The 27,605-nt window shown below is 48.4% G+C and overlaps 12 protein-coding genes across 12 annotated transcripts in view; 6 read left to right on the top strand and 6 right to left on the bottom strand.

Annotated features, from left to right (window-relative positions):
- The first annotated feature begins 226 nt into the window (after positions 1-226).
- On the top strand, positions 227-4,527 carry F4813DRAFT_364720 (WD repeat-containing protein). The gene is made up of 2 exons (XM_049243842.1): positions 227-553; positions 609-4,527. Exon 2 carries the CDS (start codon positions 930-932, stop codon positions 3,963-3,965), a length of 3,036 nt encoding a protein of 1,011 aa, XP_049098191.1. The 5' UTR covers positions 227-553; positions 609-929; the 3' UTR covers positions 3,966-4,527.
- Positions 4,528-4,531: 4 nt separating this feature from the next.
- F4813DRAFT_364718 (Rgp1-domain-containing protein) lies at positions 4,532-7,886 on the bottom strand. Its single transcript, XM_049243841.1, has one exon. It carries the CDS (start codon positions 7,503-7,505, stop codon positions 5,016-5,018), a length of 2,490 nt encoding a protein of 829 aa, XP_049098190.1. The 5' UTR covers positions 7,506-7,886; the 3' UTR covers positions 4,532-5,015.
- A 223-nt stretch (positions 7,887-8,109) lies between these two features.
- F4813DRAFT_364717 (uncharacterized protein) lies at positions 8,110-13,368 on the bottom strand. Its single transcript, XM_049243840.1, has 6 exons — positions 12,776-13,368; positions 12,693-12,721; positions 12,519-12,571; positions 12,219-12,471; positions 9,724-12,159; positions 8,110-9,667 (listed from the first exon to the last, which is right to left on the bottom strand). The coding sequence occupies exons 1-6, from the start codon at positions 12,868-12,870 to the stop codon at positions 8,406-8,408; spliced, it is 4,128 nt and encodes a 1,375-aa protein (XP_049098189.1). The 5' UTR covers positions 12,871-13,368; the 3' UTR covers positions 8,110-8,405.
- Positions 13,369-13,548: 180 nt separating this feature from the next.
- On the top strand, positions 13,549-14,871 carry F4813DRAFT_138593 (RCC1/BLIP-II). Its single transcript, XM_049238810.1, has 4 exons — positions 13,549-13,756; positions 13,810-13,923; positions 13,979-14,177; positions 14,242-14,871. Exons 1-4 carry the CDS (start codon positions 13,600-13,602, stop codon positions 14,663-14,665), a joined length of 894 nt encoding a protein of 297 aa, XP_049098188.1. The 5' UTR covers positions 13,549-13,599; the 3' UTR covers positions 14,666-14,871.
- On the bottom strand, positions 14,627-16,080 carry F4813DRAFT_364712 (proteasome A-type and B-type). The gene is made up of 5 exons (XM_049243839.1): positions 15,811-16,080; positions 15,727-15,746; positions 15,571-15,621; positions 14,913-15,515; positions 14,627-14,861 (listed from the first exon to the last, which is right to left on the bottom strand). The coding sequence occupies exons 1-5, from the start codon at positions 15,852-15,854 to the stop codon at positions 14,743-14,745; spliced, it is 837 nt and encodes a 278-aa protein (XP_049098187.1). The 5' UTR covers positions 15,855-16,080; the 3' UTR covers positions 14,627-14,742.
- Positions 16,081-16,704: 624 nt separating this feature from the next.
- Positions 16,705-18,164, top strand: F4813DRAFT_138587 (uncharacterized protein). Its single transcript, XM_049238809.1, has 2 exons — positions 16,705-17,715; positions 17,765-18,164. Exons 1-2 carry the CDS (start codon positions 16,939-16,941, stop codon positions 17,885-17,887), a joined length of 900 nt encoding a protein of 299 aa, XP_049098186.1. The 5' UTR covers positions 16,705-16,938; the 3' UTR covers positions 17,888-18,164.
- F4813DRAFT_138604 (uncharacterized protein) lies at positions 17,956-18,859 on the bottom strand. Its single transcript, XM_049238811.1, has 2 exons — positions 18,544-18,859; positions 17,956-18,472 (listed from the first exon to the last, which is right to left on the bottom strand). The coding sequence occupies exons 1-2, from the start codon at positions 18,706-18,708 to the stop codon at positions 18,116-18,118; spliced, it is 522 nt and encodes a 173-aa protein (XP_049098185.1). The 5' UTR covers positions 18,709-18,859; the 3' UTR covers positions 17,956-18,115.
- Positions 18,860-19,665: 806 nt separating this feature from the next.
- Positions 19,666-21,091, top strand: F4813DRAFT_138632 (glycosyltransferase family 34 protein). Its single transcript, XM_049238812.1, has 3 exons — positions 19,666-20,178; positions 20,234-20,661; positions 20,724-21,091. Exons 1-3 carry the CDS (start codon positions 19,890-19,892, stop codon positions 20,940-20,942), a joined length of 936 nt encoding a protein of 311 aa, XP_049098184.1. The 5' UTR covers positions 19,666-19,889; the 3' UTR covers positions 20,943-21,091.
- A 1,291-nt stretch (positions 21,092-22,382) lies between these two features.
- On the top strand, positions 22,383-24,961 carry F4813DRAFT_138543 (uncharacterized protein). The gene is made up of 3 exons (XM_049238808.1): positions 22,383-23,472; positions 23,537-24,554; positions 24,713-24,961. Exons 1-3 carry the CDS (start codon positions 22,732-22,734, stop codon positions 24,919-24,921), a joined length of 1,968 nt encoding a protein of 655 aa, XP_049098183.1. The 5' UTR covers positions 22,383-22,731; the 3' UTR covers positions 24,922-24,961.
- F4813DRAFT_364695 (uncharacterized protein) lies at positions 24,713-25,631 on the bottom strand. The gene is made up of 3 exons (XM_049243838.1): positions 25,262-25,631; positions 25,147-25,194; positions 24,713-24,938 (listed from the first exon to the last, which is right to left on the bottom strand). Exon 1 carries the CDS (start codon positions 25,535-25,537, stop codon positions 25,286-25,288), a length of 252 nt encoding a protein of 83 aa, XP_049098182.1. The 5' UTR covers positions 25,538-25,631; the 3' UTR covers positions 24,713-24,938; positions 25,147-25,194; positions 25,262-25,285.
- A 403-nt stretch (positions 25,632-26,034) lies between these two features.
- F4813DRAFT_364691 (NUDIX hydrolase domain-like protein) lies at positions 26,035-27,512 on the bottom strand. The gene is made up of 2 exons (XM_049243837.1): positions 27,220-27,512; positions 26,035-27,112 (listed from the first exon to the last, which is right to left on the bottom strand). The coding sequence occupies exons 1-2, from the start codon at positions 27,278-27,280 to the stop codon at positions 26,685-26,687; spliced, it is 489 nt and encodes a 162-aa protein (XP_049098181.1). The 5' UTR covers positions 27,281-27,512; the 3' UTR covers positions 26,035-26,684.
- Positions 27,109-27,605, top strand: part of F4813DRAFT_138491 (uncharacterized protein) — a 968-nt gene continuing 471 nt past the window's right edge. The window contains exon 1 of the mRNA XM_049238807.1: positions 27,109-27,500. Within this exon, the coding sequence (XP_049098180.1) occupies positions 27,378-27,500 (123 nt within the window). The 5' untranslated portion in view covers positions 27,109-27,377. The remainder of the gene's footprint in view (positions 27,501-27,605) is intronic.

The raw sequence follows: 27,605 nt of genomic DNA, 5'->3' as shown, positions 1-27,605 counted from the left end.
CCTGTCGACTTGCAGCCTCACGGAGCTGTATGCGGACTAGGCGAGCAATGGTACGTACATAGTGACCTCTTAGGGAGCTCGTCACACCAAAAGCAGTTAGATAATCCGCAGAATTTCAGGAACAAGCCAATCATATCAGCTTCTCGGTTTATCCCCGTTAACATCAACCCCCAGCCGACTCGCTCTTGCTAAACTATGAAAAAAAAAAAAAGACAACCTAGGTAATAAACCCACATTAAAGAAAGGTCGGGGGGTTGGGTTTCCACTTTGTATGTTCACTTTGTATGTTCAAGACCCAAAATTCTCACCTTCACAACTCATATTTCCAATCACTAGAGGTCCGACTTATTTTTTGAAAGGACCGACCTGCATCAATGGCCATTCTCTATAAACGCTCTTGACACTAGGTGCCAAGTTGTCGGACTTAATAGGGCACTTGATACGCTAATACAGGAAACGGTGCTTCATTGGCTTTGCTCCATCTCCATCTTTCCATCTCAGCTTACATGCAGCCCTAAGAAGACTTCCTCAGCTATTTTGTTTTCACGTCACTGTAAGTCATGGGTGACAATGACTCGCCGTGTAGCTTCCAATTGACATTCTTATAGCATTTGACCCTTTCTACTTTCTCTCGTCTTTCCTAATATATCCCTTATCTATCCCCCTTCGCCAAGGAACAATAGAATCGCTTTTTTCCTTTTCCTCCTTGCAGTCTCTGTTTTAGACTATCTGTGCTGTGCTGTTAGCTATCTGCGCCATCTCATATTTTCCTTATCCACAAGACCCTCCCCCATGACACCTCACCGCATAGAAATTTCCAGCACTATCAATATTACTTGAAAGAAGAAGAAGAAGAAGAAGACGGTCTCTGAACCGAATTTCTTGTTAGCCCTATATAGCATCCTTCAAGGAAAATCAATGGCAAGAAGATGGCATCCACTCCTTCAAACCGGTTGAAATTGACTCCGTCAAATTCACCTTTTGTTCCACACTCTATTCGATCACCTCATCGCAGCAAACCCTCCATAGATCCTCGCCTTTCTCTGAAGCGCGTTGTCGGTACCACCTGTGCCGCACCCACGGGTTTTGATACCGTACGCTCTTCGTTTGCATACATCGCCGGCGGAGCTGTAGTTGTAGTCGACGTCAACGGGGCTGAGTATACCCAACGTTTCTACCGAGCCCGCCCTTCTGCAGTTCCAGTTTACAGTACGCCTCCGCTTCCTTACTCCCCATCGGCACCGAACCAAACTCCAAAGGCGAACGACAGCCGGAATAGGTCTTCGTTGCGAGAATCAACACACAGCTCTCTTGATTGGACCGAATCCCCCACATCATCGAAGACGTGGACCAGTCGAGAGCGGATCAAGGCCGCAACGTGTTTAGCTCTGAGCAAAGAGGGGAGGTTCCTAGCTGTTGGCGAAACTGGCTATGCTCCTCGGGTGCTCATTTTCAGCCTGGAAGATAACTCGTCGGATATCCCACTCGTCTCCATTAGCGAGCATGCGCATGGGGTTAAGGCCGTTGCTTGGTCTCCCGATTCCAAGTATCTGGCCTCTCTCGGAACAGCACACGATGGATTTATATACATTTGGAAAATAGACACGAAAACTGGTGCTGCACAGCTGTTTCAGCAAAACAGATGCACATCTTTTATCCGTGGCATGGTGTGGATGGGCAACAATTTAATCACTTTGGGTGTACGTCATGTGAAAGTGTGGAAGGTTGAAGAGGGCCAATCAGCGTCTCCTATGAAACAGAAGTTCGCCGGAGATTCGAGCTCGACCAATCAGCAGCATCAAAAGACGTTACTTGGTCGGAATGTTATACTTAATAACATGATAGAAGCGACTTTTTCGTGTGGTGCTGCTATCGACGATACGAAAGCTATCATCTGCTCAGAGACGGGCGATGTATGTCTATTCGACGACACGGATAAGCAGATGAAGTTGACCAATGTCCTCGAAAGTGGATTTGTGACGACTTGCGTGGCTATCCGTGGAGATATTGCTTACCTCGGTGGTAAATCAGGAAACCTAGCAACCATCGACTTGGCATCCTTTGTGAAAGGTGATCAAAATGCCCTTCGCACAAACATTGGCTCGTTTTCGGGCCTCTTTGCTATAGGATTTCTCGAGGAAAATATGGTAACAGTTGATGCCAAGCGCTCCATCCATATCTGGGGACTTGATAAGGTCACAGACACGCTAGACTTAGAAACCCCCCCTATACCAATGCCAGGTCACCAAGAGTCGATTCTAGGTGTCGAAGCTCTTCGCCGCCCGACTGGAATGGACGCCGATTTTTTCAGTTGGTCGGCATCTGGCCAAGTTATACTATGGGATGTCGAGGGTAAAATCAAATGCTCTTTTCAGGTACCACTTGAGGAGGCCAATTTTGAAGAAGAGCCTGATCTAGTTAATCAGTTGAATCTGGTACGGGCCACCGAGGGTGGTAAGTACTTTGTCACAGGCGACAAGCTGGGAATTGTTAAGATCATCGACTTCGCAACCCTGAAATGCGTGTCAACTATGAAGGCCCACGCTTCGGATTGCCAGTTTATCACTACATTTGAAGACGAATCCAAGTTTATCATTGCAACCTGTGGTCGTGACCGTACAACACAGCTATTCCACAGGAAGGTCACTGGAGAGTTCAAACATTTCCAGACCCTTGAATTCGCTACTAGGGTTGTTCAAGTACTCGTTCCATCAGCGGATAAAGTGATAACTTGCTCCCTGGACAGGACGTTGCAAGTCCACGACCTTGTAGAGAAAGATGGCGACCCGGATGTTATGGCGGCCATCCTCTCTAAAACTCTACCTTTGAAAGCTTCTCCGTCATCTATGACGATGGGCGCGGATGAGAAATCAGTTCTTGTCTCTCTACTGGACCGAACTATGAGTATATTTGACTTGGAGAGCGGAAAGCTTGCAAATTCATTTAAATGCATCGATGAAAGCGGAATCGAGCCTGTAGTTTTGGATTCTCTCACTGCTCGGCCGGCTGTTGACAGAGAACCTACGTTCGTTATAGGCGTCTCGAACACAGATAAATCGATTAGAATCTATGACGCCCAAACGGGGTCTTTCTTAGACCGTGAATGGGGACATACAGAAGCCATAAATGGCGTGACTTTAGTCGAAGAGGAGGATGGTAAGCTTAAGGTGGTAAGTGTTGGATCCGACGGTACTCTCATGGTCTGGGAAATGGACCTGCAAGATCCGGCGTGGGGCGCCGCCACTCGCGAGCTATCTCTTGCCAAGGATAACTCCGTTGTTTCTCGGCCTACGCTTCGGCGCGTTCTCTCGAAAGCCGAGCTTGCGGAATTCCAACGATCCTCTCCCTCGGCGGGTCGACGATCGCCTCCAAGAAGTCTCACCAAGAAAAGATCTGCATACAATCTAACTTCCACGCCGTCATCGAAAACGCCTACCGCTACACCCCAAGCAAATCCCGCGTTAGCAATTTCTGGAGACACTCCAACCAGGCGGCCGTCAACAGATTGCCGGTGCTGTAGCCCACCTTCCAGCCCAAAGGCCAGAGTAAAGAGACAACCATCCCTACCATCTCTCAACTCTACAAAAACCAAGAGCAATAGCAATTTAAGAGGATTTGGAACCCTTACTATGGCTACAGAGCAGGCATGTCGGACGCTCCGAGCCTACCGAAGGAAACTAGCTTCCACAGATCCCATCAGCCAGGATGTCTTGGCTGAAATAGATCAGGAACTTCGCCTTACCTCTATCGCTTTGGGCGATAGAGCCACGCGAAGTAAGGTCCTAAGCGAAACTATGCTAAGCGGCCTCCTAGACCAATATTCGGAGCGCTTAGTTGCTCTGCTGGACGAAAAGCTTCGAGTTGGCTACAGAGGATCATCAGACCAAGAGCCGGATTCGCCGGTGATTTTACCGGGAAAACGACCCGGTTCATCCGGGGGGGAGTCCAGTGCCGGTTCGACATAGTTACGATATTCATTCTATAGTGTGTATTAGTCGTACTTTAGTTTGGAAAGTACGCAGCATTAGGACTAGGGATGGAGAAAGAAGGTGGTCTTCAGAGACCTAAGGCGTTAGGTCTTGCTCGCTCATTTTTTTTTTGAGGAAACGTCCAGGGGAGAGACGTTCCGGGATGGGTACTATAAGGATATCAGGAGGGCTCTTCTATCTGCCTATCCAGCCCATAAAATGACTTCCTAACATGATACCACTTGGAGAAAACCCACGGGAGTTATAAGGCACAGCGCCGCGGCTGCGCGCTCGGAAGGGGATGGAAGGGAAGACTAATTGTTTATTATTGTTACTTGAGACGAAGTTGCTTTGTTTAAATGCATCAATTGAATTTGCCTACGTAGTAGGTTCGTTTTGTTTACGACATGACCTTCTGACTCTACCTACTATTGCATAAACTCTAATAAAAGTCAACTTTGGCGATTGCTACATACCTGTTATCATGACAAGAAATTAAGATGGTATTTCGGCCTGTATAATAGAGAATAGGATAAACAATCACGAATGAAAAGACGGCATCCTATTTCGTACAGAGGTAATTGGTATGGCATGGTATAAGTATAATACATAGTTCAACAGGGAGCTCCATTCGATTACTTCTACCAGCGGATCGACGAAGACTACGCTCCTACTTACCCCTTACCCCTTGCCTCCCCTACCTCTCTTTAATGTTGCGTACCTCATCTCATCTCATCTCGTCTCATCTCGTCTCGTCTCGTCTATCTATCCAACTCGGGCCTAACCGTTCGTTCTTCGAAAAGCCAAAGTTCGTAAGAAAATGCTCTTCATTGTTTTCGTTCCGTCTTCGCTTATCCTATATTCTCTCGACTCGTTCGTTACAGTACGTATCTCCTAGCCCCCCTTCTCGTCTTGCTTTGCTCATCTACTTTTTCTAATCCATACACTAGACCGGCATACGCGCAATGTATACATAGGTACAATACGGCTCGATGCCACCATTTCTTTCCCTTCGCCTCATGTAATACTCATGCATTAAATAGAAAATTACACCGTGAGCCCTTCCTCCTGCGCTTGGTCCCTTTCCAGCCGCTCGAGGCCATTGCACACGGCACCGTAGACCCTCAGCGGGACCGCAACCTCGAAGCTCTCGCAGTCGAGCGTCTCGGCGGCAACGAGCACGAGGCCACCGCGGTCATCGCGCGAGATCTCCTCTAGTAAGGGGTGCGAGCCATCGCCCTCCCTGAAATCTAAGTCCCGGTCTTTGTTTGAAGAAGGGACGACGAACTCGATTCTGATCTTCCATTCGAGGCTCAGACCGCTGGTGACGAACTCGGGGGTCGCGCCGATGGGTATTGTAGGGTTGAACACAACACGCCGCGCGAACAGCGTCGCTTCGCTTGAGTTGCCGTATACTTTGCGGGTAACCCTGTGCACGCTAGCCTCGCTACGCAGTGCGAGCGTTGGCTCGACGCGCTCGGCGGTCTCGAGGGCCGCGTGGATGGCGTAGCAGGGGATTTCAGCTCCGGTGAAGTCGATTGCCATACTTACTGACTCTCCGAGCTTGTAAGCGGGGCGCGCAAGCATCACAACACCAACACGTCGGCCATTCCGAGCTATCTCGAAGCGATTACTGCTTTGTCCCGACTCAGAGGAGAGATTTGATCTAAGAATAGCAAAGTCTATCGCATCTTTCGCCGAAGCCGACTCTTCGTAAGCAGAGGCACGGCGGGATTGAGGGGCTGTGGCAGTTGGAGATAGAAGCCCGAGGCCTCGACGAGGTCGTTCAAGCAGTTCATCAACGTAATGGAGAAATCCATTGTATGTCGACTCCGACTGCTCGAGCTTGTTCCTCTTCGTATGAATAGGGGGTTTGTCAAGCGGCTGCACTTTTGCCATGTCGCGAAGAATGATGTACGGGTTAAGTAGATCGTGGCCAAGAATCTCGCCGTGGCTATTAACACTTCCAAGAACGCGGAACGGAACTTCGACTGATCGTACTTGCTGTTCTTTAGTACCGCCAGGTCTCTGGGTACCAATTACTAGGCTATACGATATCTTCATGGCCTTCCCTCGATGTGTTGGGGGTAGTCCTTTCGGTAGTTTGAACGTGTACTCATAAGTCTTGCTCTCACCAGGGGCGAGTTGTAAATCTACGAATAAGATCGATTGCGGCGTTGATAGCAGCGGGATGGACTTAGAGCTCGTAACACCTCGCATCTGCTTAATGCTGCTGAGTTCTCCACCACCCAGAAGCTCCCCAATAGAGCTTCCGAGACTACTCCACCCAAAACCAGTCAGTAGTCCACCGCTACTCCTTCTTGAATTTTCGATGCCAATAACACCGCCTCCCTGCCCCCCTAGGACAGCCTTTCGTTTAACTGCTTCGAAGGGTCCCAGGTTAATAAGCGATCCGTCGAGAGTGAAGGAACCCTGAACTTGAGCAAAGCCCATCATTAGCGATTCCGGGAGCCGCACGTGGCTAATACTCGATAGAGCAGAGGGCCGCCGTAGATGAGGGGGTCTCCGTCCAGGATGTAATGGTTGCGTTACATACTCGGATGCCAACGTCTCAGATGAGTTATTGCTAAGTGAATAGAACTCGCCACTACTCCTAGGAGTCCCACCAGCAACGCTCGTCGTAGATAGTATTCGCGCCACAGGAGCGGCTTGTTCGGTGATAGTAGGTATTGAGTCCCTTGAACGCACCGGGAGGGTTACACCTCCGCCTGCTGCTGACAACGGCGCGGTCAAGTAATCCACTGGTTGCGTTGTGGGCGAGACAGAACCAGCTTCTGTCAGTTTTGGTGAGGGTATCATAGGAAATTTGAAATCTGTAATTATGCCCGGGCTCCTCTTAGGTAAATGCGAACTCATAACACCGGGCGTATTTGGAACAGTCGTGACTCCTGGTGTACGACTAAAGCCATGCTTAGATGGGGGGAAAGAGTGATTAAATACTGGCGAAGATTCCGAGCCAAAAGGTCGTTTCGGTAATGCAGCTGACTGTGGACCGTTCATCAACCCGCCCCTCGGTGATATCTGTAAACTAGCAGACCTTCCATGACCACGAGAAGACCGTTGGTGCCGCGCGGGAGATATATTTCCATGAGACTGCTCTTCTATCGTAGCGGCCGATCCTATCGATACTATAGAAAGGGACCGCTGATGGGCGTGGCCAGGTCGTTGCGGCGGGGGTTGTTGCTGTTGTGGAGGGGTCCACTGTTGAGGTGGTCCTCTTAGGCGCGAACTGTTTGAAGGAACGGTGAGAGATAAAGTAGAACGGTGCCCTCGTGTAGGCGTGGGAGGTGTCAATCCATTATTGGCTTTCGATCTTGGACTTAGTAGAGGCGAGGGTTGTCTCGATCGTTCGGCAAGGGGATACTGTGTCTGCTGCTGAGCTGATACTGGTTGATTTGGACCAGGAGCGATATTCTTGAAAGTTATATGACACTTGATATCCTCGCCAGCGAAAACGGTCTGGTCATCCCAGGTTATGAATACTCGAATGTTGCTTAATCCTCCTTCAGGCGGCATGATGGCACTCCTTCCAATTGGAGGAGAGAACTCATGTATAGGGCCGCATTGTCGTCGTCATATGGCTAGGAATTGAAGGTGGGCGACCCTAGGTAGTGGGAGAGCCAGATCGGAGAGCCAGATGACGATATCGAAATGGCAGAATAGAAGCTTCGAGCTGACAGCAAATCGGTGCTAGAGGTATTAACTTAGTTGCGTGGGATCTATTATATTAAGTTGAAAGCTTCGGGGTAACGAGTAGTTGGAGGAATTCGAGTAGAGTTGATTAAGTTGGAAGAATGGAAAAAGCAATTCACAATGTCGCAATAATAGAAGGAATGCGTTCAAGACACCCGGAGCGCCAGGGATGATAGATGTAGATGATGCGTCAATGGCTCTTAGTAGTAGATTGGTAGATCAGTAATACATGTAGGTTAAAGACAGGCTAGGAGGTAAGCTACTTTGGTACATGCACTTACCCCTGCATATCGGTGTGGTAAAACTTAAACCCGGAAATCACTCAAGCCGGCCGGGCCGCACCTGCACCTGCTAGGTAGGTCTTTTACCGTACTTGGTAGCACTTTACTTGACTGACCAATCAGAATAGTATGTATCTTTGTAGCCGGCTATAGTGAAGGAGGACAATGGAAGAGCTATATCTGCGACTCCTTAAGGGCTGGAATAGGGGCAAATCTAAGCACATTTCCCAAAGGCGTCATAGTAAATAACCTCCAAGTATACAAAAATGCTATAAAATCGTTCGCCATACATATCAACGACCGAAAAATCAACATGCCATAAGACTCAACAGGAAAATCCATAACGCATAGCTATCGCTCGCTATCTAGAACCCATTCATTCATTCATAAGCTATCAAGTCATCACTACTCATCCAACCATGCAACCCTCGCTCACCTCCCCTCACATATCCATATCCATATCCATAACCTCCTCTCGCCTCTTAACCAGAATCTTATACGCCGCATACGCCGCTCGAGTCTGCACTTCCTCAGGCGACACCCCACCACCCACCTCCGCAACCATCTCATCCCCAACTAGCACCCTGCAGACTAATTCCCTATCTCTACCTTGCGCGTCGCGCACCTCAGTTTGGTACTCGACCGGCTTGCCGATCCTACCCGCTTCGTGGCCCAGGTGGTTCTTGGGGTGCAGGACGTCAACGCCGTCGGCGAGCATGCGCCGTAGGTACGGCAGTATGCCCACCTTCTCAACGACGGTAGCGCATACGTCTAAAGATTGCGAATCTACCCACACGGCGCCGAGGACGCTCTCGAAGAAATCAGAGAAGAACTTGGGTATGTGCAGGTGGAAGAGCTGCGCCCAGGGGTACTCCGCCCCGCGCTCGATGGCCTCGAGGATAGCCTCCCGCTCCTGCGCGTGTCTTTCTTCCGCAGCGTGTTGGGCGATGCCCATCTCCTGAGAGGTGTGGCGCATGAACTTCCAGAACGGGAGTGTGGTGGTGCTCGTCTCAATGGTTGATTTATCCTCTGAGATCTGCGTTGCCTCCTGCTCAATGCTCCACTCCATGCCAAAGAAGCCGAGCAGATCCCCATTTACACAGGCCGTGCGGAGGAGGTGCATTTCATGCTGGGTCATTTCGCGTGGGAATTTCCACATGGCAGAGACGATCAAGCTGTCTAAGATGGCGTCGCCGAGGAATTCCAGGCGTTCCATACAGTTTCCCGTCGAGTCGACGAATCCGAAGGAAGAATGCGTGGCAGCTTCGACGAGTATGTTCTTGTTGCGGAAGGAATATCCGATCAGCTCCTCCAGAGGCGCGAGAGGGGGTGGGAGATACGTGCTCATGGCAGTCTGACTAAATATTTCACTGCATGCGAAATTGAGGCTGTGCCATTCCACTTCGGTGATGAATATCCGGAGACACGCGAGCGCTTTATCTATCCCGCCATCTTCGTGCGCAGCTCCGACTAAGGCTTCTACGACATCAGCAAGCGTCTTGGTCGAAACCATGCGTTTGTCGTCCGCATTGTCATTTAGATCAAGCATGTCTTCCACGTAAATGGGCTTCCACTTCGCGCCCGTGAACTCTTTTTTGAGAATAAATTTATCCAGACCAGTCTCGACCGCTGCACGAGACAGCCTGGCATTGGATACTATATCCGTCTTCATAGCGTCGAGATACCCTTCTGGGAAAATCGGATCTGCGTTAGGTCAGCATTAACATGTTTCATAGCTGATACGGACGACCGCGACGTACTATTGGCAGTTATAGTAGCCGTAGCAAGCAGCTTTAGAGTCGAGTCGCCTAGGAACTCGAGCCTTTCATAGTTTGTCTCTTCTCTAGCGGACGGTGCGCTAATTGCAGTAATGACCCGTGAGATATCCTTGAATTCGACGTCTTTCAATATAGTATTGCATAATTCAGTAGCAACCAGGTGAATCTCTATCATGTGCATAATAGAAGGGATGAGCATGCCGAAGTGAACGTTAGATACGTGGATACCATCCACTCGGCAGAGGCGTGCAGGCCTAACTATCTGGGTTGATTTAGTAGAATCCGACGTGGGTGGTTGAGTGAAGTGGTGAAGAAAGTCTTTTCGCTTTATCCACTTCTCCAGCAACAGCCAAGGGGTATCAACTGGTTCGCCCTTTAAAGATTCCGGTACCGGAAAGTCTGGACCGAGAGAAGGCAGCAATGCCCCGAATGAATAGGGGGCTCCGTTAAAACGTATTAGTGTCGTGCCATCAAGACAGGCCTCTTCAACACTCTTTTGGCCCACCAGCTCACCGAATGGGATATCCTGGGTCGGGGACCGAATATGTAGTACTGATCGCGCGGCATCCCTAGCCTCCCATTGACGATGCCTGAATGCTAGGTCTAGTAACGCCAGGCTCTGATCAGCCTGGAGGTCCTCAGTGGATATAACCTTTGTCTGACCTAGTTCGATCCTCCAATGGTTATACATATCCCAGATGATATTAATATGTGGTAAAGCCGGAAAGGGTACAGGTAGTGTCGCATCAAATTCACATAATACATAGCCATGATGATCTACCAATCGTAGTCTACGCTGGTATAACTCTTTCCGATCACCCCAAGCACGCGCGATCCCTGCCCAGGGGCTTATTTGTCCATTAACTTCTCTCTCTGGAGCTCTCGACTCGACATCGTGGGGAGTCTGGGTTATTATTGGCATCAAATTATTATTAAGCAAACCGGCTTTGTAGATAGCCGTATAAGCCAGAAAGGCGGCATCCTTGCTGGCACTTTTTTCAGTGAACCAGAGACCGGTACTCTCCACTCGCCGAAGCTCCGAGGGTAACGACATCGGTAGGACCACTGTTGCGGAGACTTGCGGGACCTCTCCAAGCGGATGAGGTGTTCGCTTAAATATGTAGTACGGCCTTGTATCCGAATATTGAAGATTCGAGAGCTTTCTGCAAAAGTGCTCCAAGTGTGACTTTGCCTGGTCGAAGTCAAGGTGGGCTCCGGTCTCTGGTACATAGAAAGGCTCAACCTCGGGTTGCTCCATCTCTTCAAATTGTACACGCCTCTTATCATCTTCATAGCGTCTCTTCATTTCCTCCTCGAGTTCCATCCACTGCTCGACTTGGGTTGTGACCTCGCTCATTAGTAGAATGAGCTTTGACTCTTTCATCCGAGCTCTGCCACGTCTCTGGATAAACGTCTTGAGGTTGGCCGGTGGGTCAAAGCAAACAACCATATTACAGGCTGGGACGTCGATACCTTCTTCTAGGACACTCGTAGCTATGAGGAGATTGAGCTTTCCATCTTGAAAATCCTTAAGGTTTTGAGCGTATTCTGTCTTGTTGGGGGCGCCGAGGTCTCGTTTTTGACTGATGCGGTTGCTCGTACCGATCATAGTACCGACCCGATAGCGATCCTTTATTAACGGATGGGTTGATAGTATATGTGACAAGATAGCTACTGTGGCGATTTCACGAACGAATACGATACCAATAGTTCCGTCGACCGAATCAGATAGCTCCCGTACAAGAGCCGCAACTTTGCTAGATATACCTAAATCAGCCATACCATATTGAAGTGGAGACGGTGTTGATGTTTTGACACCTTGCAATGCATTCGCGAGGTATTGCTTCTCCTGAGTGTCCCATTCCTGGAACCACGAATCGTTCTCTCTGATCGACTTAAGGAACTGAGCGACGGAGGTAGAAATGAAGTAATCTACAGCCCACGTTCCAAGTTCTCGGTGGATTGTAACGCTCTTTCGCCAGAAAGACTGTACCTGGTTAAAGACGTAAGTATCTTGATTCCTTAGAGCTCTCTCGAGCGCAACTTGACTGCGTTCCCTCTTATCTCTCCGTAGCCGGACAATATACGGGTCTTGATTTATATCCAAGCCGTAGTATACATTAGCCAGACTCTTCATAGTGTCAGTTAGAGGGAAATCATCCTCATCCGGTTGGGTATAGAAAGCGTGAGTCATAGTCGGCCGCTTTACGACAGACAAAAGCTCGTCTCGATGGATGCTCGGGCTCTTACACACGGCATCCAGAGTCTGTTCGATTTTCTCGAGGGTATCGAGCTTCGAACTCACGATCGGACTTGCCGTAAGGCCAAGTATTGATGGAATTGGTAGGCCGGCGTTTTTACTATCACCATACCGGCCCATGATCTTGGCGCCGGAGTGTTTACCACGACAATTATGGGCTGGTCATATTAGACTAACACTTCGTTCTCGGCAGAGGGTATAGTAGCGCTTAACTGACCTTCGTCGAAAACTATCAAGGAGAGCCGGTCCATACGCACAAACGCATGATTAGCAGCATCCAAAAGGACCTGGTAAGTGGAAACGACTATTCGAACATTCTTCAGGTAGTCATCCCATATATGAACATTGGACCAGGTCTCTACGCCGTCTGCTCCAACAAGAGTTTTGATTTGCACGGCAGGAATCTGTGACCTGAGTACTCGAGCTTGCTGCTCACACAGAGCAACAGTGGGGGTCAAGAACCAAACAATCTATCCAAGTCAGCTATGTATACAACGTAGTTATGAGGCGACTATACTGGCTTTACTAGGATCAGACTTTTCCAGTTCTGCTTGGATTCTAAGGACGGCCCTGAGGTATTGTAAGCACGTATACCAAAGGACGTAAGGAAGAAGTCAGCTTCAGGCTACGCCACTACACGACGCGATTCCTAAGCAAAGAGACTTGTAGTGTTAGTGTTTCCTATACGTACACCTGAGTCTTCCCGGTCCCTGTGTCCATCTGTGGAGATATGTAAGTCTAGGAAGCGCAGCAGGTACGACAGTATCTACCTACTGCGACGATAATGTTACGTTTGAGACTCGCCTCAAACATCTCAAGCTGGTATTCGCGGGCATGGATGACGCCCGAATCCTTAACTTGGACCTCATCCTTAATGTCTATAGTCGCCGGGTGAGACTCTAGCTCATCTGTAGCTACGATTTCATGTTCTTCGTGGCTCTCGGAGATCACGGAATCATGGTCGCTATCACTGAAATCTTCTGCGATTAAATCCATAGACAATACCGATGATATTACCCCGGGTGTAGCCATTGATGCAGCGAAACTGCTGAATTCGATTCAAATTGACTGAGAGCTTATCGTATATTGCTCCTCGATGTTGATTGTCTCGATAGACTTGAGCGACTGGAAAGCTTCACATGTATATGATGCAAGTCTAACATTATTTGAAAAATAGCAGGCGGCGTTTGTTTGCTTGTATATGACTGTGTTAGGCAGAGACGCCAGATATTGATACCTGGTATGACAGGTTACAAGCCGAAGCCGAAGCCGGCACCGGCAAGGCCACCTGCTTCAAGCAAGTTGCTCAAAAGGAGGGACATATAGGTGATACAAGTGATACATGCGCTTGGAGTGCCAGTACTTACCTATGTACCTATGTAGGTAGTGTAACGCTAGATTAGATATATATTCATATATCGGATGGCTTTAATTGGCGAAGCCATAACAGTGCGATAACGGGGGATATTTATACACACGGTCTCATTATCCAATCACTGAATGCATCGGTACATGTAGGTACCTATCCAGACATAACAGTTACAACTTACAACTTACAACTTACAACTTACAACTTACAACTTACATAAGAGACAGCCATGGAACTCTTCGCTACTGGCTTCAACGCCTGGCGTCAACTACAGTTCGACAATGAAAAGAATACATCTAATGAGCCTCGTGATCTTGAATCGTTTCAATCCATTCTAAAAGACGATTTTATCAGCCGTCCATGTTCCCTTTTATCGTGTACATTCGGTCAGCATTTCTAATATAATAGGTAGATATTATCATAAACTAACAACAATAAGTGAAAACTACTTCCGGTATACGGAATGCAGGGTTTATCGAAGACATTCCTGAAAATCTCAAGGAGAAGCTTCTCTTATCCATAGCTGCTATAGCTTGGAATGGCACCATAGCCGGCAAGTTATTATATTATGGATATATGTCTTGCACATCACTTACAATTATGTGAAGAATATGACGGCCACGATACTATTTATCAATATCCATCTATCGGTACGCGTGAACGGCAGGAATTCTCCGGCATGGGAAAGATTATTCAACTGGTAGCATACGAAACGGGGTTCGTAGCTTTATCAGACGATGGCCATGTTTGGACTTGGGGCGACGAGCGGTACAGCGCTTGTCTTGGAAGACCAGCAACGTATTCAAGGTAAACTATTAGTAAACTATTATTAGGTTTACCTCGAGCTAACATAACTGACGCCACGGGTTAGTCCAGCCGGAAGACCTAGTCTCGTAGAGGACCTCGAGGATCTGCCTACCGGCAAGATACAAAAGATCAGCGCAGCTGGGTATCTAGTACTCGCCCTGACGGATGGATGTGATCTTTATGCTTGGGGTGGCCGCCCAGGGCAGAAAGCCCTCCTCGAAGATATATCAAGTAGCCCGATACCCGTGGTGGTGGAAGAAAGTGATATAGTAGATTGTGGGGTTGGGGAATCACACATAATTGTGCTTAGTTCAGAAGGTCATGTATATGTCATTGGTGATAACGGAAATGGTCAGTTAGGCTTACCAGACAGCGAAGCAAGTTCGTGGACGAAGGTGCCTTTGAATTTAGAAGCAGGACAAATGATTTGTAGTGTAGAAGCGGGGCGAAGCGCTTCATTCATATTGGCCAAGTATCAAATCCCTTAATGATTCTGCCTCAATTGGGCTCTCTATGCTGTTCTATGATACACGCAAACCCCTGCCAATTCCAGAAATATTGGTGCTCACAGATTTGTTAGGTAGTCCTCAATCTCTTGTGGGGTGAGCTTCCTGAATCGTGGACCAGTTGCGCCATGAACACCCTCAACTCCGAGTAAGTGGTCGGCAGGGGGGCCAACGATACCTTTTGATAGTTAGCAATGCCTCCTGATTTGGGTGCCTTATTACGACTCACCTATCTCAATCGTCTCTCCGTTCATTTCGCCTTCGATAGTCTCCTTCAGAGTTAGAAGCGCAATGTGCACGGCGTCCTCTAGCTCCAGGCCTTCGGTGTATCTCTTCTCTAAGAACGTCTTGGCCGTTGTTGCGCTCTTGCCGATGGCAGTGGCTTTCCAAGGGAAGTAACTGCCAGATGGATCGACCTGGTAAAGCATGGGGCCGCCCTTTAGAATACCGCCGGTCTTGCCCGAGGGCTTCTTCTCGCCTTCAACTTCGCCTTCGACAGCGGACTCCTCATCAGGTAGAATGCCCTCATCCCATCCAGCAATCAGCAAACTAACACCGTACGGTCGAACACCACCAGACTGCGTAGCTTCTTGCATCACTCGTGCAACGTCCTGAACTAATATTCTAGTGGGCGGGTACTCGTTGTAGATTCTCTTGTAACCGGTGTGGGAGACTTTGCGTGCCTTGTCTACCAGCACTCTGTAGTCCGGACCCATTCCCGAGTAGACCATTCCGATGTTAGGAGTGATCAAGCTAACCTTGGACAGGGAGGAGGGGTCGGCAAGAGGCGAAGATGATTTCTTCTCGGTCGCTAGAACGATGCCATTTGTTGCTTCCAACAGTCAGCGAATATACGTCTCAGCGCTTTCGACGACCTCGATCCTTACCTTTGATACCCAGGGCCGTGACACCTTGGTTGACTGCATTTAGGGCATATTCTAGTAAACCGCACTGTTAGTTACCGCAATGCACATTACTATAGCGTAGGCATCTTCAGGGTTCTAGTGTTCGTAGGCATGCGACTTGTAGGAAATATGGCATACCGATCTGGACTAGTTTTCCGCTGTTGGGAGGGGAGTTAGCCAAGAGTTGCTTTATGTAGATATGGATATCACAAGGGAGTTTACCTCGGGGAGAAAGTCGTCAGGGAAAATGAATAACGGTCGGCCATGGTTGAAGGACTATATGGAAAATTGAATATGAGAGGGGACTGCGGAAAGGTTCAGGGTTGTAAAGTTGGCTTGAGTGGAGGTGGATTAGATGGTGAGGCTACAGAAGCTCGAGCTGTGATGTGGAGAGCTATGGTTGATTGCTAGGCATCGCGAGTTTGCGCGTCAGAGCTCAGGTACGATGGTAGGTACATACGATGGTATGTACAATGGTGGGTAGCACTTGCTTCAATGTCTGTGCTCCAGGGTACATCAGCCCGCACTTGTACCTAATCGGGCAGCGCAGCAAATGGGAGCAATGGATCCATTCAATTTGACGGGGCCTCAATGAGTTCACACCGGAATATTAACGCTCCGAAAGCCCATACATACATAAGTACCTAAGGTACACCCAATTACATAATCGCATTGAATTCAAGTTTATGCATCAAATGAAGTTGAAGTTTCTAGAATTGATTAATACCTACATTCACGTCAATGTTAAGTTCGTATCGCCTGACTTTCTTTCAACCATCCGAGGTCGTTTGAGAAACTTGACAGGCTGGCTCGGTTTAGCTGTACAACATGCCAGCTTTAAGATCGATGCTCAAAAGAAAGCCAGAGTATTAAATACCTAACTACATACCCAACTTGACGGAGAAATAGTTGTTACGATTGATTAACAGCCAAGTCAACATCTGGGCGCTGCATGTAACAGCATACATACCTATATATGTACACAGCCTTACTTTTTTAGTGCTGCAGCTTCTTGTATCTTCAACGACATAATCTCGATATTATTAATCCGGCTTAGTGCGCTCTTCGTATCCCTACGTCAGACAATCAGACAATGGTCCTTCGGCCTCATCCTTCCAGATTCTATTCGAATTTGAAGAACATATAACGGTGAGAATCTGAGTAGGATACTCTGTTTATCTTATATTTCCTTTGGGCCTTGTCCTAGTCGTACGTGTTGTGAGGTACCTTGAGCCATCGCGCCAGTCCCCCATTTCTTTTTATTATTTTCGTTTCTTTATACCCAGTACGACATACCGAACAAGCCGATATCCCAACCCGCTTATACCGATACTGCCTTCACGACCTACCATGGACACCCAACCCTCGTTCGGAACTGCCACCGGCAGCGATTATTTCCAGCGACCCCAGTCACAACCTCAATCCCAGCCTGCGCCGAGTCAGAATGAATCAAAGAAACATGTTCGAATGTGTTGGATATGTCATGACGAAGTAGAACCGACGTATGAAGAGACGGGTTTCTTAGACGGCCTTCGTAATCGACGGCCAAAAAGGCATTATGTTTCTGAGGATGGAGGTCGCCTCATCAACCCGTGTCTCTGCAAAGGCAGCGTTAAATACGTCCACGAAGATTGCTTGAAACTCTGGATGAACGAAAACCCCAACGCTTGGAAGTGTAGTCGATGTCAATATCAGTATAGGATGGAGCGGTTTACCTGGGCCCAACGACTCCGGAGCCCACTCGTAGCTCTCGGGCTCACTATCCTTATCCTCCTCGTTACGATATTTTTACTTGGGTTTGTAGCCGACCCTCTTCTCAACTTGTGGCTTGATCCTGTCGGTACCATAACGGAGTCGGTCACGACAGGTCACATTAGTTTAGATGACGATATGGATATACTATCCAAGGAATCGGGTTGGTTCGGTCACTTCATAAAAGGACTTTTCTCGTTGGGCTTGCTTGGATTCGTCAAGGCGTTCCTTGTTATGAGTCCGTGGCAATGGTGGAACTTGCGGACCAGCGGCATCATAGGTGGAGGAGGAGGTCGTCGTGCTGGAACTGGGCGTGAGCGCATGGAAAATATCAACTTGGCTCTCGTCATCATTGGTGTCTTCACGTTCTTATATGTAAGTTACAAATTTAATATTATCTTAAAGCCTTTACTGACTTTCTTAGACGGTGTGGAAAGCTACACGAAAGTGGACTGAGCGGACTCTCGATAGAGCAAGCCAGAGGATCCTGAATGTCCAGCGCGATAATAATGATAATAGCGCTGACGATAGCGATGACGAAGATTAGTCTCCCTAGATAGGAAGAGCTATAAACAATTTATTGATCCTTATTCGTGTGTGAGGTATGCAACCTGTCAAATAATTTGGTTATCTTGCCCCTAACTAAGGGAACGAATCGGGCGTACCCGGAGACATATCCCCTTAACTAGCATAAAATATGACCTGGTAATCAGACGGCTTATCATATTGTACAATTTGGCATTGCAGGCATCCCCAATAGCAAAGCAATAGCGCTTCAGTCGTGCTGATCTTCAATCTTCTTGATGAAGTCCTGTACAGTATTGACAACACCTTGGGTCAAGCTCAAGTGAGGAGAATGACCAGCTGAGCACCTATATACTGAAAATTCGCCGGTTTCTCGACTCTGGGCAGCTACCATCGCTTCTTGATATTCCTTAGGCAGCGTTAAGTCCCCTTCCAGTACCAAATAGGCGCAAGGAAGGGCGGCGTATGCATTATTCGTCAGTTTCGTAGTTGAAACAGGCGCAGCTGTAAGAGTGGCTGTCCATCTCTCCGCCGCAGATGCCTCAAGGTCGTTAAAAAGGTACTTGTTAGCTTCGACTATAGTACCGAGCCCGGCTGCCCCGTGTTTCTATACGATGTCGTAGTTAAAAGCTGCACCCTAGGCTTAAATACAATAACATCGCCTGGCAAGATACTTACATGGAACTGCATAAACAGCGGCGTCAAGAGGGTGCCATCTTTGGGCTGGAAGAAGCTATGGATTGATTTTCCAAGAGGAATAACGAACGCGCCTATATATAAAATTCCGATTATCTTGCTGACCACCACCTCGATGGTTTCTACCGATCCGTCAGTCGATCCCATCCCATCAATTCTCGAAGCCGCTCCTTAGCCGTCCGGGACCCGGCCCCACCTGCTGAGCTCTAGCGCCGTAGCCTAATCGGATGTTCCTTAATTGCAAGAGCAGTTCGTTGAAGGTCTACCTATGTACCTAACCTACCTAGGTACATATGTATAGGTATCTATGTACATAAGTACTGCACGATAACCAGGTCGAGCGGGTCAGGTCACATGATTTTTTTCATAGTCACGTGATCGTGCATATAAAATTCAAGATACGATACCAAGAAAAAAGATTTGCTGAATCAACGTGTTTTCATACACGCAATGCACACTCTTAAGTTGCCTCGAAGATGCTCTCCCATATCTTGTCAACTAGTCTGTGTGCAGAGATTGATACCTTGCTTACAACCTGACGAGTTAAGCGTCTTGCTTTTACTCGCACGCAGATTTGTTCGAGGACGTCGCAAATTCAGCCTCGCGTCGTTGGCTCTTTTTGAGCTGTTTCGATTCGGCCTATCCTTTTCCGTCATGGTCTTGTATAAAGGTACGGCCTGGCTATTTTCGATATATATTGTCTTACCGGTGTCGTATATTAGGTACATGTTGTCTTATAAGAATTGACTACTTGAAATAATTACGAGATAGGTATTTCTAGACTGCGTTGATAAAGCCTTTGTTGATGTATTAGCTCAGATTAGATTAGCTCTTCGAATGTACATGTACGGATTACAATACGGATTACAATATGCTCAAGTCGATTAATATTAGGCATGGTTTAGGTAAGCACATGTAACGGAACTACCTAACTCCAGCCAGGTACCTTAGTATGTACCTAATCGAACGGCCAACAGGGGTCTAGGCTGTTCCAATAGCGCTAAGTTGAATTAAGTTGAATTAAAAGTGCCGCCAAAATGAGTTTCCCTACATGCAATCTGGCGATGGCCTGCACCCTGCACGCATATGGTTTTTTGCGACATGCCAAGTTACAACCTCTACCCGTGCCTGAAGTAATAGTAGTCCATCATTCCCTCAACTACCGATATTGCGCCAGAGTGGCCACGTCCGTCACGTCTAGACACTGGGCGAAAGTGCCCGCCTTTTGGCTCAATCGCTCGCTATTCAGGTAGTCGACCGCCTGCCTTATCTTTCTTCTTCGACAATCCTAAGAGAGGTCATTAATCCTCTCTCTATCGACCTTCATTATGCATTACGCTTATCCCTCTCGGAAAAGTTCGAATCCGCCACCTTACCTGCCTCGTTCTACGCGAATACCGAGAATACGGAGGAGTCAACTCAAGCCTATCGCTTTCTTTGGGCTAATAATTATTGGGTTGATATGGGTGTTTTCCGGCAGCTCGAAACACGCTGGGCATCGCGCGATATCAGGGAAACCCCCTGTCGTACTGGTAACCGTGTTCGATGACAAGAATGACAACTCGGTGTATATCAAGAACATTAGGGAAAATAGGATGCAATATGCGGAAAAGCACGGTAAGGTTCTGCAACAGCCTGGTCATTTTTGGGCCATCGCCTAACCATTGATCAGGGTACGGCACATTACTTGCCAAAGCTAGCGACTATAACCTCAATGGATCACCTGCGTCCTGGGCGAAAGTTGTGGCAATGCGCCATGCCATAACCAAGTATCCCGATTGTAAATATATGTGGTTTCTCGATCAGAATGCGCTCATTATGAATCCGCATTTGAAAGTGGAAGACTACGTCATGGGCGCCAGCAAACTCGAGGCCTCCATGTTCAAGGATCTCCCAGTGGTCCCCCCGGATAGCATTATCAAGACATTTTCACATCTCAAAGGAGACGATGTCGAATTTGTTCTTACACAGGATAAAGAAGGTCTATCTTCGACCAGTTTTATCATCAAAAACGGCGAATGGGCTAAATTCTTCCTCGATACTTGGTTTGACCCTTTATATCGGAGTTACAATTTTCAGAAAGCAGAGACGCATGCCTTGGTAAGTCCTCATTCTACACTCACTCCCATTCGGCATATGACGAGAGTGTTAACCAGTACTAGGAGCATATTGTTCAATGGCATCCAACGATCTTGTCGAAAATGGCCATCATTCCTCAGCGAATTATTAACGCCCATAGCAATAACGGTCACGGCGAGCAGTATAAGGATGGAGATATCGCGGTTGTATTCGCCCACTGTTCTAATGTTGGAGATAATAGCTGTGCTAAGGAAGCCGAACGATTTTCGCAGCAGTGGCGGACGTCATTTTCCAGGGCATGAGAGTACACGCGATAATGTATGACGAAAACAAATGTTCCGATGCAGGTACTAAACTCGACGCCGCGACGACCGGAAGGAGAGCGGCGGCATTCATGTGGTTGTTATAGGCGTTTAAGGAGCACAAGGATATTAGATTCGGATATTCTATGGCCCACTACTATACTGACGGGACACACTGGCATTTACATAGGTGTTTTGACGGCTTGGAGATTGGTCTCAGTCCGAGAAGCGCTGCTGGATGGATGTATTACATATTTTCTCGGGCCAGACCCGGCGAGGTTCTTTACGTTGGGCCTATCAACCGAGCGTCTGACTATTATGTACGTCTTGAAAACGAATACGGTACAATTGAAGAATAGGATTTAATAAATATCCCCAATAATTGTGTTGACCCAGTAGGCTATCAAGTAATAAAGAGGCCCTGATATATGTTACGCGAGAAATAGACTGAAAGAAAACGTGCCTGGCATCTATCTGTACATGGAATTTAGGAGAATCGCTTATTATGTTCGCTTATTATGTTCGCTATTCCCCTTGACGGCACGGAATTATCTTGGCTCAACCTCACATGCAGAGGTATTTCTGGGGGGGACTTTTCCGGTTGGCTACTTATACTACTGAACAATACATAGCAAGGAACAATCTGTTAAATTCACCGGTCCTCTTTTCTAGGCGAGAGGTCGAATCGTTGCCAATATTCTGGTATCGGACATCCGATGTTAAGGGACGGCTGTACGTTTCAGCCACGCCGGGGAATACCCTGTGTCTACAACGTAGTGCTGCTACGTGCTAGCACTTCACGGAGTGCAGAATAGGTATGCCAAGCTACCTAGGAGATATCACATGTGTATTTTTTTCATCTGAAAAACAAGGCTAGTCCTTGGATAATCGGTGGTAGTGGTGTAAGGCCAGATGGCCAGACGATCAGTACCAAATTAATAATTAACCTTAAATATATCGGCAGTGTTAGTGCCAAGGGCTACCGAGACGGCCGGCTAAGTGGGACCTGCATATCCGGGTACCCGCGTATTGCAGGCCGTACCTGCTCTTCTCTTCGCTTTGGGGTAGGAAGGTGTAGTACATACGACTTATTGCTTATTATTTCAAGTGAGGAATTACATGCAGTCACTTTCCCAGTTGAATAATTCTTATCTCACACATCCCGCATGGGGTTGAGAAATCAAGCAACAACCCAACCCATAAATAAATCCTCAAAGTCAGGATTATTACTGAGCCGATGCCAGTATAAGGCATACCTCAAGCAATGCTACGTGCGATATTACTGGTGCGCAATATTGCCGATTTGCCTAATCCGAATGTGAAATCAATGCGACTTACACAAACTACAGTAGACTTAGGTTACTCGTTTCTAATTGTAGATCATACAGCTAACCAAGCCCACCTAAAGACTCACTAGGCTGACCAAGGCGATCAGACAGACCCCGGCTCGCGATTCAATACTCCTGCAAGGGGCTTTATCACACGCATCTTCCCGACCCGGGCTCAACACCAATAGCTCGGTAACCGTTGTCCGCATGAAATCTCTCATGACAACCTAGCAAGATCGGATCCTAGTACCTAGGCAGGAAAACCTGAACGAGAAAGATAGGAAAGATAGGAACGATGGGGCTGTCGACGGCTAGATGCTGTCATGTATGCTTTAACCCTGCTCTTCGTTTCAACGCTGTCTATCATTCTTCTCTTCCTTCTTTCGCATTCTTTTCCGTCTTAATGACATCGTCCTGGCGACAAGTACTAGTTCACGTCACTCGTTATGGGCTCATGAATAATGTTGAAGAGCGGGCTCTTGCGGTGTTGTCTACTAATCGCGCTGGGCACGATAGAGATATGGGCTAAAGAGGAAACTGGGAAAGATGGCGAGTTGATATTACACAATGTGGCTAGGGTGCCACGAGACGAATATTCATTCTTATGGGAAAGGGTTAATCATGCAGTTGCCGAGGAGGAGGATGTGGTCAAGAGATTCATAGTAGAAAGGATACCAGACTCCACGAGAAGGAGACCCAAAGAGCAGGCAGCTCCAGCTCTCACAACTCCCCAACCAACACCGCCGCCGCAAAAGCGCCAGGACGATGGCCAGATCCAGGCCCTCTCTCAACAGCTCCGGTCACTTTCAGAGTCCGCGACCCAAGCCATATCATCCGTATCATCAAGCGCTTCTTCGGCCATGAGTCTCGTATCTCAATCCGCACAATCTGTCCGGCAATCTGCCGACCAAGCGGTCCAGTCTGCCAACCAGAACGCCGACAATGCTAACCGGCAATTATCGCAGACCCAATCGTCAGCAAGCAGTGCCGTATCTGCGGCTAGCGCGCGTGCGAGCGATGACATCTCGCGATCGCTGTCAAGTATGAGCAGCCGGATCTCGTCCAACTTGGCCAGCGTTCAGAGCAGCGCCAGTAGCGCAATTAGCGCCGCTATGGTGGAGGCAAGATCGAGCGCTGCGAACGCGGTAAACATAGCTGCGAGTCAAATCCAGGAGGCTCGGGCTGATGCAAGCGGTGTTAGGGTACGTTTCTGGGTTATCCGCCTTTGCAAATGTACTGCCACTTTCAGCTAACATACCACAATAGGGCGATGCAAATTCTATCGTATCGCAAGTACAATCTAACTCTGTCTCTGCAACGAATGTCGCTATAGTAGTCACTGCGTCAGTGGTCGGCACAGCTATACTAACAACCATCGCATCGTGCTTCATCGTACGCTATCGACGAAATAAGAAACGTGGTCGCGAGGGTTTAGCTACGGCAATCAATAGCAACAACGAGATTCAGTATGAAAACCCAATCGCGGTACGCGGTACGCCGGGAAGTCCCCGTTTTACGCCGTTCGGTGGTGGGACTGGCTATCCCATGGATAAATTCAAGCTTCCAGACTTGACCTTGAGCCCCTTTTTGAAAAAGAGGATCGGCCAAGAAACCCCAAGCGAGATTGGTTTCGCGAGAAGTACCTACAGTAATGATGACGGTACAGCGTCCGTCAATAACGACGTCTATGGCGTCTCGCCGTCAAGCTTCAGGTTGCAGAAAGATAATAGCATCAAGAGCGCAAAAAGTGTACGACTTATCAGAGTCGGCAGCAATAGTAATAAAGGGCAAGAAAAGGAGAAAGAGGAAGACCAGAAAGCTCCACTTAGTCCGATACTCTCCCCAGCGCTACCGCTCCCTGTAGAGACGCCGAAAGTGCTGGCGGCACCGGTTGCAGCGTCAACACAACTCCAGCCGCAGCTCTTTTCGCCAGCTTCGCCAACCATGCTAGCATCACCTACAGCACCACAGATTGCAGAACCGCCACGAGCGACCACTCGGTCTGTTCGAAACTCGGAAGCGGCAGAGGAGCCCGTCATAAATCCAGTTCAAAACACCTCAACAATGACCAGTCAGAACCGACTCCGATTTCGTGACAGCAGCGATGTGGAATCAGCCGAACCCTCACCAGCGAACTGGACACTATCAACGGCCCGTACCGTAACCGCGGTGAACCCGATGCGGAACACGAACACAGCTAGCCTGCGAATGACAATCATGAACACCAATGGTAGTGACAACGGCCAGTCGCCGCCTCGGCGTCCCAAGAACGCGGGTGCTAGCTGTATGTGACATAGAGTTCTTATTCACCCCCTTTCATCTTATCCCCGTAGCAAGAAGATCTTGACGGAATTTGCTGAGCTTCTTTTGCCCCCCAACCCCCCCTCCCCCCAGAAATCTTTTCTAGCAGAGGAAGAAGAAGCAACTGACATAGTACTACAGTTGCCACGTTCCCCAGGGTGCGCAACGGCCTGCCAAATGGTTCGGCCGCCGAGGCTATCATGAACAAGAACCGCACGGGTTTAAACGGCGTCGCGGCACGGCTGCGCGAGGAGGCAGAGCGTAGAAAGCGCGAATCAGCTGGGGTTGGCGGTGCTAGCGACGCGGTGAGGTCGAGCAGGGGCCCGAATTGGCCTTTCGGCGGTAACTAGGCCATGTCTGTATGTACCTAGGGTAAGACTGGTCAGCAGATGGATGTAGTGAGCGAGTATGATGAGATATCTATGTAATTTATGAGATGATACCACGGCCTGGCCGAGTAAAGCGGATGTGGAAATAGGGGGTAACAAGAGAAGGAAACGTGAGAAAGGAAGCAAGAGCAAAGTAATCGTGGCTGAAGCAGAGCCTTGCCAGGACCAGGACGAGACGGGACGTACCAGAGATGTACCTATACCTATACCTATACATACTTGACATATCTACTACTATATTAATTTAGTTATAACACATCTGTCTCGGCGTCTACATTAGCATCTCGTCCCCCGATCTTACCTCGTCTCTAGCTCGCCTCATAGCTTATGTCTCGGGTCTAGTCCTGTGTATATCCGTTTCTACCCAACCATACATACACCATACGAGCAAGCATATGTATATCCATGAGCAGACAAGTAGGCATAGGTATCGGTATCCAATATGACGAATCAGCAACACGTCAGTTCGGTCCCCCACGCCAACAACCCAGAACCAAGATAGAAAGCAAAACCCCGGCGAAACATAGACACATACATACATACAGGCGTACGTGGTAGATACGACACGCCGTCCCATTAGTCAGTTCCCAGGAAGGCAGCTAGGCACGCGCCTCGATTCAAGCAAGCCCGGTCAGCTAGAAGGGATAAGCTTCGGTCGATGTTGGACAGATGTGCGGGCAAATATACCTAAGGTACCTAGGTAGGTAGGTAGGTAGGTAAGAGTAACTATCTATCTATGTGGCGGGCGGGAGCTTCGGGATACCGAGTCGATACTTGCCATTTGTTAACTCACTTCTTACTTACTTGCGCACCTACACGTATACCTTGCTGCTACGTCTACGTCCTCCTGCGTCCCGCATCTACGTCAGTAGGATCAGTACCAAGAGCCTTCGTGCAGGCTCTGCCGGGCCAACTACGACGCTCGCTGGCACCGCCCCCCCTATCCGGGCACCAAAGCACCAATTAACCTAACCCCGTCTCCGGAAGTCCTAATGTGATGGCACGAATACGGAAATGGGGGTCTACGTAGTGGTATATTCTCGCGTGGTGTTTAATGGGGACTCTCATCTGACCCCTTATACCAGTCACCTGCGAGGAGCATGTACGCATGTACGCATGTACGCACGTACTGTTACTGACATGCAGCAAATCCAGCTAGTAGATGTATTATTTCAACCACCCGCATTAGCTGAGAACGCGGTTGTAATTCGCTCTGAATAGATGAGATTTCGAGAAGCCCGAACCCTCTTCTACTTCTTGGTACTACTTAGATTTTATAGATATGCACCCATTTAACGCCAGTTTTCTAGGCGCGTATGTATATGATGCCGCTACCGACCAATCTTGTTTTCAACAACTTCTATACCATGTTGCCAACAACGCCTAGTTCTATGCAAGCTTAGTATGCCTTCTTTCATTAGTAAACAGCGGCAGGGAAAACAGGGGTCGATGAGATATCAGCAACATCGAAGCTCGCCATCTCAAATAGTTCTCCCTCTCCGGCTCAGTCAGAAATAAAAGAGTCAAGGAGATGAGTATTATAATGCCGCACGGTAGAAAGAAAGATCTCGAGAGATGCCGACAACTCCAGAACCCTGGTCTATGCAATTTTTCCAGATTAGAACGTGGTCAAATGGATCTTATGGGACAATAGAAAGACGTGTGCCGAACTGCGCTGTGAGAGGGACATTGAACAAGGGCTCTTCTCGGTTACACCCGGATTCTTATGTTCTGTGCATAGTAGATAATTCGAGAGCCTGTAGCAGCTCCGGTCGATCAGAAAGAGCCTCCTTTGCCTGGGTGTATGTGAACCACTGGCGTTCTCTCTTATGCTTCTCAGGCCAGTTGTTCTCCTCTGTCAGGACGGTAGCCTCGTAGAAGCGGTATAGAGCTTTAGGAGCATCCTTAGATAGCCTTTTAGGCGGCCGCGAGTCAATGACTTCGCCGAGATCATAGTCGATGCGGATTATTATACCGGCTTCTTCCCAGGCTTCGCGTTCAGCGGCCTCTGTACATTCTTCATCTGATTCCCACCCGCCCTTGGGAAGAACCCAGCCTTTTCTCCGAGTCGATTGGATGAGCAAAACGTATAGCCGGTCCTCCGAGAGAGGGACCACTCCCGCTACCAATCGTTCACCCTTCGAGTTATAGCCTGGAAATTCAAGGGTCAGTTGGTCTATGGGGTAGGCGGTTTACAAACTAGCGCGCCACGAGAACAAATCAAGACAAAGCCATCGAGAATCTTGTAACAAAACTTACGTTGCTTTGTTCTACCAGTACGAGACTCCATTGTACGATGATTCGAGGAGCCGGACGCCATTTTGTAAGTCGTAAAATGAGTAGAACGGCGCGGATGTACTAGCTCTGCCTAGGGAGAAAATCAAGACGGGGAAAACTGGGGTTAGTCTAGTCGTGGGATGATCCTGGGCAGAGTGTGCCGGCCAGATGGAGCTGGAATTAAGGCGCTTTACCGAAAAATGTTGAGCTGCATGGTCATGGAAAGTCTCAGAATTGTGCGAAGTCGTCTATCTGGGGGGGGGGGGGGGGGGGGGGTTTATTTATGTAAGAGTTAACGTGATGCTGGGGTTTGTGTAAGAAAAAAATAAAGTTAACCAAATTTAAAAAAAACTCCTGATACGTTTGGG

Source organism: Daldinia decipiens (genome assembly GCF_022478715.1).
Source record: "Daldinia decipiens strain CBS 113046 unplaced genomic scaffold F4813scaffold_24, whole genome shotgun sequence".
NCBI classification, from domain to species: Eukaryota; Fungi; Ascomycota; class Sordariomycetes; order Xylariales; family Hypoxylaceae; genus Daldinia; species Daldinia decipiens.
This window is presented reverse-complemented; position numbering and strand designations above follow the sequence as displayed.

Coding starts and splice junctions, on each gene's coding strand:
- F4813DRAFT_364720 (XM_049243842.1), top strand. CDS start 930: ATGGCATCCACTCCTTCAAACCGGTTGAAATTGACTCCGTCAAATTCA.
- F4813DRAFT_364718 (XM_049243841.1), bottom strand. CDS start 7,505: ATGCCGCCTGAAGGAGGATTAAGCAACATTCGAGTATTCATAACCTGG.
- F4813DRAFT_364717 (XM_049243840.1), bottom strand. CDS start 12,870: ATGAGGTCCAAGTTAAGGATTCGGGCGTCATCCATGCCCGCGAATACC. Junction 12,160..12,218: donor CTTGATAGTTTTCGACGAAG/GTCAGTTAAGCG, acceptor TAATATGACCAG/CCCATAATTGTCGTGGTAAA. Junction 9,668..9,723: donor GGCTACTATAACTGCCAATA/GTACGTCGCGGT, acceptor GACCTAACGCAG/ATCCGATTTTCCCAGAAGGG.
- F4813DRAFT_138593 (XM_049238810.1), top strand. CDS start 13,600: ATGGAACTCTTCGCTACTGGCTTCAACGCCTGGCGTCAACTACAGTTC. Junction 13,924..13,978: donor TTGGAATGGCACCATAGCCG/GCAAGTTATTAT, acceptor AATTATGTGAAG/AATATGACGGCCACGATACT. Junction 14,178..14,241: donor AGACCAGCAACGTATTCAAG/GTAAACTATTAG, acceptor GCCACGGGTTAG/TCCAGCCGGAAGACCTAGTC.
- F4813DRAFT_364712 (XM_049243839.1), bottom strand. CDS start 15,854: ATGGCCGACCGTTATTCATTTTCCCTGACGACTTTCTCCCCGAG. Junction 15,516..15,570: donor CACGGCCCTGGGTATCAAAG/GTAAGGATCGAG, acceptor GACTGTTGGAAG/CAACAAATGGCATCGTTCTA. Junction 14,862..14,912: donor CGGAGAGACGATTGAGATAG/GTGAGTCGTAAT, acceptor AACTATCAAAAG/GTATCGTTGGCCCCCCTGCC.
- F4813DRAFT_138587 (XM_049238809.1), top strand. CDS start 16,939: ATGGACACCCAACCCTCGTTCGGAACTGCCACCGGCAGCGATTATTTC. Junction 17,716..17,764: donor GTGTCTTCACGTTCTTATAT/GTAAGTTACAAA, acceptor TGACTTTCTTAG/ACGGTGTGGAAAGCTACACG.
- F4813DRAFT_138604 (XM_049238811.1), bottom strand. CDS start 18,708: ATGGGATCGACTGACGGATCGGTAGAAACCATCGAGGTGGTGGTCAGC. Junction 18,473..18,543: donor CGCTGTTTATGCAGTTCCAT/GTAAGTATCTTG, acceptor GACATCGTATAG/AAACACGGGGCAGCCGGGCT.
- F4813DRAFT_138632 (XM_049238812.1), top strand. CDS start 19,890: ATGCATTACGCTTATCCCTCTCGGAAAAGTTCGAATCCGCCACCTTAC. Junction 20,179..20,233: donor GCAATATGCGGAAAAGCACG/GTAAGGTTCTGC, acceptor ACCATTGATCAG/GGTACGGCACATTACTTGCC. Junction 20,662..20,723: donor AAGCAGAGACGCATGCCTTG/GTAAGTCCTCAT, acceptor AACCAGTACTAG/GAGCATATTGTTCAATGGCA.
- F4813DRAFT_138543 (XM_049238808.1), top strand. CDS start 22,732: ATGTTGAAGAGCGGGCTCTTGCGGTGTTGTCTACTAATCGCGCTGGGC. Junction 23,473..23,536: donor CTGATGCAAGCGGTGTTAGG/GTACGTTTCTGG, acceptor ATACCACAATAG/GGCGATGCAAATTCTATCGT. Junction 24,555..24,712: donor CAAGAACGCGGGTGCTAGCT/GTATGTGACATA, acceptor ATAGTACTACAG/TTGCCACGTTCCCCAGGGTG.
- F4813DRAFT_364695 (XM_049243838.1), bottom strand. CDS start 25,537: ATGGGACGGCGTGTCGTATCTACCACGTACGCCTGTATGTATGTATGT.
- F4813DRAFT_364691 (XM_049243837.1), bottom strand. CDS start 27,280: ATGGCGTCCGGCTCCTCGAATCATCGTACAATGGAGTCTCGTACTGGT. Junction 27,113..27,219: donor TACTGGTAGAACAAAGCAAC/GTAAGTTTTGTT, acceptor TTGAATTTCCAG/GCTATAACTCGAAGGGTGAA.